Here is an 8,546-nt window from a genome sequence, read left to right as displayed (position 1 = left end):
AGATTTGTATCAAATGGGCAAAATATCATTATAATATTTACATGTTCTAATTCTCATCTCTTTCTGTTTGTTTTGCAGTGTTCCAGAAATTCAGAATTTAAGTGCTCCGATCAATCCAGCCCTCCTAGGCGAATGTGTTGCCCACACTGGTGCCATTAATGTAAGTGAAGCAGATTTTCCTTGGAAGCTTAAACCGTTTTTACTGCTGAGAGTGTTGAGGTTAAATTCATTAATTTTAAACTTTTAGAACTTAAAATAAAGTCACGACCCTCGTTATTAAGCGACCAGTCAAAATGCTTGGAGGTGGTTGCCTGGAAGAGATGGTCACAAATAGAAGAGAGGTCACGAGAGGTTACAAATATAAATAGTGATTTGACTGAAACAAAGGAATATGCGTTCATGGACTAGTGGTCGCTTAACAGAGCTAAACTAAAAGGAGACGTCTCACGGGGATTTTGACTTTTTTTAGTGAAATGCTGCAACAATACCTTCACTTAGGTACAAAGAATTCTAGAGCACCTACACAAAAAAAATCAACTAAATTCTTTAAAGGAACAAGTCATGGTCAGTTCTGGGGCATTTGAGGAACGAACATGCAACAACTGCGAAAAGATTAGCCCAACGTTTTTTAAGTTACAATCCATTCCGAGCCTGTCCTTCTGTGGCCAGAGACACTCAAGACAGCCTTAGTGCACTGGGGTGGTAATTTATGACAAAACTGGACCATTGTTGCAAGGTTTCTGTTGTTATAAAAACGAGACCAAATCCCCGTGATATCGCTCAAAGAGGTTTGAGGACAGTCAAAAGCGCGGAGCACGAGGAAAGAGTACCATTTAAGAGAGAGTTCTCGAGAGACAGATCCAAACGATTAACGATTCAAATGATTACTTCTGAGAGTGAAAGAGATAGTCCACCTTATGGTAGTGATCATTCCCGGACGTTCTTAGTTCTTGAGAATGATGTATTTATCAGTAAATGACACAGGCATACTTAGAAAAAAAATCTGAGGGCTCCTATCAGGAGTCGAACCTAAGACCTTCCGATTACTAGTTCGGATGCTCTACCACTAAGCTACAGGAGACTCCTGGGAGCTAAGGCCATTAAACTAGGTTCATGGGACAAACATCCTGTGTACTGCTACGATTGGAATGTCAATGTGTGGCATATGCGCAATGGAAATAATGTGATGGAATATGTTAAGCCTAGTGAATAAATGAGAATGATGTGTTAATCAGTATCGTATTCAGTATTATTTATCGTTCTTCATTGTAAAATCGTGACCAGTTATCCTCGCGCAAGATAAGTAGTTCTCGCGCGTTGCGTGGACGTCTTTAACGCAGTGATTGGAAATCAACCTGTCGATAATGTCCAGCGTGAACACAGAGAGGTATGAAGGGCGTAGTAAATGTGGTAGCAATTGTGCAAGCATGTTTAAGGTTCAGTCAGGCCAAAAGTAAGACTTTCTCAAAGTCCGTTTTCGTGGGAGTCCTCCCGACTCCGTCTCTCGTCGGTCAATCTTTCTGCGCATAAAAAGACGACTTGAGGCAAGTCTAGCCAAAGGTCATCCACACGAATTCCTTGCACGGTAGATACCAATGATGTGCTCGCGCCTGCACGGTCTGTGTAAGAGGTTTCTTGGGAAGCAAGACCGGACTTGTTCAGAGTATACAATATGCACGAAACATTCACAGCAGGCGCGAGCACATCATTGGTATCTAGCGTGTCACTCTGTTTTCAACTCCGCTGAGAGGAAATACCAAGTAATGTTTTTATATTTTTTTCTCCAGATGGCAGTAAATCTTGGTGAAGAGGGCTTTGCTTCATGTGGAAGTGATGGTCTTGTTGTCTTGTGGAAGGTAAGCTTTCTTGTCTTAGTGCTTATAAGGTTTCTGTTTTACGAGTGCTTGGTATCTTTCTTCTGTTAATGTCTTTTTAACCAAGTAGACAGCCATGAGTCATAGTTGTGCTTGTGAATAAAATTCTGAATTGTGACCGAACATTCAAATAGATGGAATGAGCAGTACTTGCTTGTAGTGCTTGTTATTTTGCTCTACAGACCTATTATTTTCTGAATAGAATCCTAAACTGTGACGAGTATTTGAAATGAAAGCTAACGAATCGTTTTACCCTTTCACGTGTTAAAAGGTCTTCGATATTTAGTTATCCAATCTTTGTTGTTGTTGTTAAAACGTACATAGCATGTGTGATTTCTGTTTTAGGATGGTGTATTGGAAAAAGAGAGAAGAAATGAAATGGTTCGCAACATACTGTTGTCTATGGATAATAACACGCCGTGAAGAATACCCTATAGATTGCTCATGTTCAGTCCTTTGGCTGCGACAGTTGAGGTTAATAGAACGAATGACTCCGCTTTTCGCTTCAATGTCGCGTCATGCGGCAAGCTTTGTCGCACCTTGTGATTTTCCCAAACCTGCCAGAAAGAATGTTTCATACTACAAACCACTGTGGGAACCATCGTTACGCACGTGCAACATCCCATGAAAATTACGACCGCGTCTGTAAAGGGCCAAAGAGACTGCTTGGTTGTTCACAATTAGAATGATAACGGTGATGATGATGATGATGATGATGATGATGATGATGATGATGATGATGATGATGATGATGATGATGATGATGATAACTGCACGCATCACTGTGACATATTTTCCCCATTTTATTCGTGTCTTTTGTCAATAGGTTAAGCGCCAAACAGAAAAAAGTGTGACCTCTTTCAATCAACTCACACACTTTCGTGAAAGCTGAAGATAACTCAGAAAACTGACTTAAGGCCATAGGTTTACGCTTAGCTTAATCCTGATTGGATGGCTGATCTGCACTAATGTATGCAAAGATGAATCAAACATTGCATCGTTTCCTTAATTCTTTCTTCATTCTCGGATATCCTGATGGCTAACGATTTCACTTCTTTGACCTTTTACTTTTCAGTAATAACATTCGGTTCCAGTCTGAAGGTCTCCCAGTTCATTCTACCTAACAGCAAATCGAACGCAAATCCTAACCAGGTGGCTGGTGTACGATTCGTGTTTCTTTATCTTACCAGTCACGAAAATTTGAGATTTGTCGGTCTTGAATGGCGTATGGGCACCCTTCCGCCCATTGTCGCGCACATTATCTCGTTCTAGCGAAGTCTAGTTTTCGCATATCAGATTAGGACAACAGGGAATTGTAACTGTTCGACGCATCTCATCAACTGAGTGCGCTTGGATTCCTCTTTAATAATTGGTTAATGTCTTTATAGAAGTCTTATTCCTCCGCAGTCTGTTAGTTTGTTATCAACCTATTTGCTTTTGATAAAGACCGATCAAACATGCTGTCATGTTGAATCTGACAAAACACGAGCTAAACTGAACTGGAGTTTGTACAAAGTGAGTACACTCACAAGTAACCCAGACTCGCAACAGGTTTCCTCAAAGGTGAAATATGAGGATTTGTATGAATCCAATACAAACGAAACCTGTTGTGAGTCTGCGTAAGAGTTCGTTTTCGACGATCGACGACGTTAGCGGGATCATTAACGATAAACAGTAGGGTAGCATTTTTGTCTTTATGAATTCACGAGGTTTGTATAATAGGGTATAATAGGTTCTTTTGTATGTATCAAGTCAAAGTACAATATAATTAGCGTTGAATGTTGTGCCGCTAGCACTAATAACACAAATGATGAATCAGAGAATTAACTTTGCAGTGTATGTGCTAAGTGAACCTAGGGCACAGAAAAGAATCTTTTTCTGCGCCCTGGTGAACCCATGATTTCCCACTGAGCGTTAGCCCTAGTAAGGAAATGGGAGACCACACGAGGCAGAGAAAAAAATCTGTGACCTCGGCGGGAATCGAAGCCTCGACCTCAGGATTTGATCGTCCGTTGCTCTACCAAGTGATCTACGAGCCCAGACGGGAGCAAGTCGTGCGTGATTACGCATTTGGCATCTGAGATCGTATTTCAATACCTGCTCGATTGAAGAATTGTTGTCCCTTGCAAAGTATGAATCGGAAACGATGTGACCTGGTGATACATGAGGCTCGGTTTTGTTTTGTTTGTTTTCCGCGAGTAATATGTCAATTTAAAGGCCTAAAAACGACGTACAAACGAACAAGAAGAATGCAAATAAGCTCATAGGTCAAACGCTTCCCAGAAAGCTGTTCGATGTTATCATTTATGGTTTATGCCTATTATCTGACGTTTTTTCAATCGTGTGTATTCAAATTAGATTGCATTATTCAAAGAAGAAGAGAAAATGTTCACGAAATGTTTCAAAAATACGTTTCTAGTTTATAGCAAATAGTAATAGTGAGTAGAGTAATAAGTACACCGTCGTCTAAGTACTTTTCCTTCAAATTTAAAAACGTTTTGCCAAAACTGTTTTCATTACGCAAGTGCCATGTTTTTCTCCGTCTGACCGGTTTAATACAGTCTCGGATTCGCGGAAATCAGTTCTCTAATCACGTATTAAAGGGGCAACTGTCATGGAGGTCTTGCTGCATTTTGGTCAAAACTGCTCGAATGTTTGACTAAGAACTTTTTTCAAAACACAACCATCTTCCAAATCAGCCCTTTTAATCCCCACGGAATCAACGAACGCTTTTCATTCGACTAATTTATTCTTGTTTTCCACATTACCATGCTCCCACTCATAGCGTAACTCCACTGCTCGCTATATAGACTTCATACAACCCACAATCCCTTCCTTTGATTCACTATGGCGAAAGGTTAACGCTCGAAGCGTCAGCATGCGAATCTCTTTATGGTGGCCAAATTACCTTTAGTTATCAACTCTGTTGATAAAACCAAATTTTCCTTTCCACTCCCCACCGATGAAGCTGAAACGGTTATTGGACTGATTTACTGCTAATACAATAACGCTCTCAGGACAATTTACCATGAAGCTATGATGGAAACTATTTAATTGTTGGCGGGCCCCGTTCGCTGTTATCGAGTAGCTTTCGTCGAAACAAAAATTGAACGCGGTTGGTTTTGAAAAGTAAACAGGGGCTAACTTGAATAAAATTTTTGTTTTGAAACTGTTTGTTTTGCTTTCTGTGTATCTTCATTCACGAAAGCTCGTAGATAGTCAATACATTTGTAATAAATAGAGTGATCTGACTTTAACAAACGCTGAAAGCCCCTACTGCTATTTAATATTTTTTGTTCAAATTGTCTTAGCGTTTTATAAGAAAATTTGAAATCGTAGAAAATTCCACGCTAGGTGTGTTGTTCTTTCGAGCCGATAGCTAAGTCAGTGAACAACTAATAAGAGAAACCCTGCAATTCGACTCCTTGTTGTGTAATCTTTGTCTTTGTGCGCTTAACCCTTTTAAACTCTAACAGTGATCAGCATCATTTTTCTTCTTGTAATATCAAAGTTTATTCAACCCACGAGGTCATGAGAATTAAGGATATGATCACCCAAGGTGATTTTCTTGATATCTTAATATTTTCCCCCCATTACTTTCATAAGAAAACTATGGGGACAAGATAGGGGAATTTGTTCTTTGATATTAGGGGTTAAAGGGTTAAAATTACTGTCCAGATTTTCTTTGATTTCAAAGGTTTCCCATATAATTAGACCCCTAATGAACAATCGTGACGCCCTTCGTTGGATTTTTAGGTGCAAAATGCCACCACACCACTTTCCAAAAACGGAATCCATTGCACATGAGTGATGTAATTCATAGCAGATTAGTCTTAAAAAGCAGTTGTGGTGTAAACTCTTTGTAGTTTGCAATATGGCCGGGTGCCCGGTTTTTCGAAAGTCGTTAATCCCCGATTAAAAATTAAGCGAGGCTTTCAACTCGCTCTTTAAAAATGTTTTATAAGCTGCTTTTAAGCTGAATGTACGAAAAATGTCTAAGTCAAAACTGAAGAGGAGAAATTTTTTGGAAAAATGCTTATTGATTAGTAATTAAACTTGAATCAAACTTCACGTTAACCTGGGAAAAGCTTCATCGGGCTTTGACGTCTTTGGACAACTGGGCCCAGTTGTTCAAAGCACGCGAACCCAGGGTTAGTGGGAAGCTTTATTTTAGTTTAGTTACTAATCGATAAAGATCGTGGTGGTGTCATTTCTTGTTAGGGAAACTGATGCAAAAAATATAACTGCACAGCAAATTACAATAACTGAAAAATCGAAATCATTTTTTTTTTTTAATTTTAATTTGAGAAATCCAACTTACTTTTATTTCCAAAATCAAATGTGACGTCATCTCCGATTAGCTCAAATGGTGCCCAGTCTCTCACATCAGCATAGCCGTTTCTTTTCATCCACTTCATGGCCTGGTGCAGAGATTCACTGGCACTTTCCCCACGAACAAGGTGCTCATAGAAAATGTTGCTTCATCTGGTATGGCCCTCAGGGCCACCAAAACTGAGCGTGCACCACATGCTAAGAAAGCTCGAGCCATTCCGACAACTCCCTCGGATGTAATCTGTCCACGTGCACTGTAACAGCAGCTAAGGACGACTAGTTTGACTCGTATACGAACTTCTAAAAGTTCATCTATTGCTTTTTCTTGGAATCCTGTCTAAAGGTCATGAAGAAGCAAGAACAATTTCTCCCGCTGCGGCCAAACTGTGCGTAGCAGTCTGCGCAGACCCACTAAGTGTGTGTTTTCGAGAACCGCTTGTTTAGTTGCTTCCTTTCCTAACAAAGGCTCAGCTCCTAGCAGTCATCTAATCATCTCAGCTTCCTCTCTTGCACCAGATAGTGGCAATGTCGGCAGAGGATCTCCCCGACGCACCACATCACCAACATAAGGCTCGCCCACTATCATTGCTCCAGTCTGACTGTCATAATCCGCTGAGCTATCCTGAATGAGCTGCACAGTAGTAAAAGAAGCAACGATGCGAATCCTGTAAATCTATGATAAATACTTGCCGTTTTCGTCACGTAACGCCGCAAATGGCACTTAATAGATGACTCGATCAAGAAAAATGATGATCCCAGATTCGTTAGGTAAGTCAGCCGCAGGTGCGATCATTTTGTACAACTGATTAAGAGCTGGGACGGACACTTTGATCACTTCTTCAGGGAAGACAAGTTAAATTCTTTCCGACTTATTTTTTGAAGAGGTGGCTTAAGGAAGACCTCCACACTATTCAACATTCATTGATTCATTCATTCATTGATTCATTCATTCATTCATTCATTCATTCATTCATTCATTCATTCATTCATTCATTCATTCATTCATTCATTCATTCATTCATCCATGGCCATCCATCCACCCATCCATCCATCGATTCATTCATTCATTCATTCATTCATTCATTCATTCATTCATTCATTCATTCATTCATTCATTCATTCATTCATTCATTCATTCATTCATTCATTCATTCATTCATTCATTATCCATGGCTATCCATACATCCATCCATCCATCCGTCGATTCATTCATTCATTCATTCATTCATTCATTCAATCTTTATTTATACAGGGTTAAAAAATGATCAGGTCAATACAATATAACGACAATATTAACTATCAACATCAAAATGTATAAATGTATAAAAATCCTAATCCTAAACAATAAAATTAAAACCTAAGAAACACTTGACCTGCTTTCCATGAATGCCTGAATATTAAATCACGTTGAGTTACGTACGAGTAGAAAAGCTGTGATCCTATTTGACCCAAACATATTGCTCAAGAGACAGTTCCTAAAATGTGCCCTAAGCTGAGGCTTCCCTTTCCCATCACCAATTACTTTTGCTGATCTTTTCTGTTGTTGATCGACGATCTCAGAGATCTTTCTGCCCACACTTGGAAATTCGTAAATGACACCACCATTGCTGAAGTTGTACCACGAGGGGCGCGTAGTGATATCATCAAGTCCGTGACAGCTGTCGAAGAGTGATCTCAAGAGTGTTCCCAACTAAACCTTATACAGCTCAACGGGGTTAAAAGCAGAGAATAAATCATCGATTTCAAGAGGAGCAAACACGTTTTCGACCCTTTTAAATGCCAGCGGAAAAGATCTGAACATGGTAAAGGGCGCGAAAATCCTAGGGCTAATATTTTCGTCTAATTAATGCTGATGCGATCACGTCACTGAATCAATCATGAAGGCCAACAAACGGCTGTATTTTCTACGGTTACTTAAACGGGATCGTGTCCCATCGGAGGACATCAAGACGTCCTACTGTGTAATCGTTGGGCCTGTCTAGCAAGACTGAATGAAAACAACCAGATATTTCTCCATTACTTCCTCAGAGCTTACAAATGATTCGATCCTAGGTTTTAATGTATCCATCATATGTGCATCAGATGTCCAAAAACGTGTTCAGTAAGCTCAAAAACTGTTTCGTCTTTTTCCAACTAGACATGAACCGGAGTACGACCTTAGACAACGCCCCTTGGACAACCTCTCGAAGGTGTGCATCGAAATTTAAGTTTAAACTTCTTTCATCAGAAAGTCTTTACATTTGATATAGGTAGCCGTAAGTTCACGCTTCTCCTTTCCTGTCCCAGATTTCCTCAGTAATTGCTAGTGCTTAGTAAGGGTATTCTTTAACCTTGGTATAT

At 39.8% G+C, this 8,546-nt stretch overlaps 1 protein-coding gene across 5 annotated transcripts in view; it reads left to right on the top strand.

The window, feature by feature from the left end:
• Positions 1 to 3,710, top strand: part of LOC146490022 (WD repeat-containing protein 41-like) — a 30,898-nt gene extending 27,188 nt beyond the window's left edge. For all 5 annotated transcript variants that reach the window (XM_085122069.1, XM_085122147.1, XM_085122218.1 and 2 more), the window contains 3 exons: positions 79 to 160; positions 1,788 to 1,856; positions 2,220 to 3,710. In XM_085122069.1, coding sequence (XP_084978195.1) covers positions 79 to 160; positions 1,788 to 1,856; positions 2,220 to 2,297 — 229 coding nt within the window. In that variant the 3' untranslated portion in view covers positions 2,298 to 3,710. The remainder of the gene's footprint in view (positions 1 to 78; positions 161 to 1,787; positions 1,857 to 2,219) is intronic.
• The last annotated feature ends 4,836 nt before the right edge of the window (positions 3,711 to 8,546 follow it).

Source organism: Pavona decussata, unplaced genomic scaffold (assembly GCF_977016875.1).
Source record: "Pavona decussata unplaced genomic scaffold, jaPavDecu1.1 SCAFFOLD_2, whole genome shotgun sequence".
NCBI lineage: Eukaryota > Metazoa > Cnidaria > Anthozoa > Scleractinia > Agariciidae > Pavona > Pavona decussata.
This window is presented reverse-complemented; position numbering and strand designations above follow the sequence as displayed.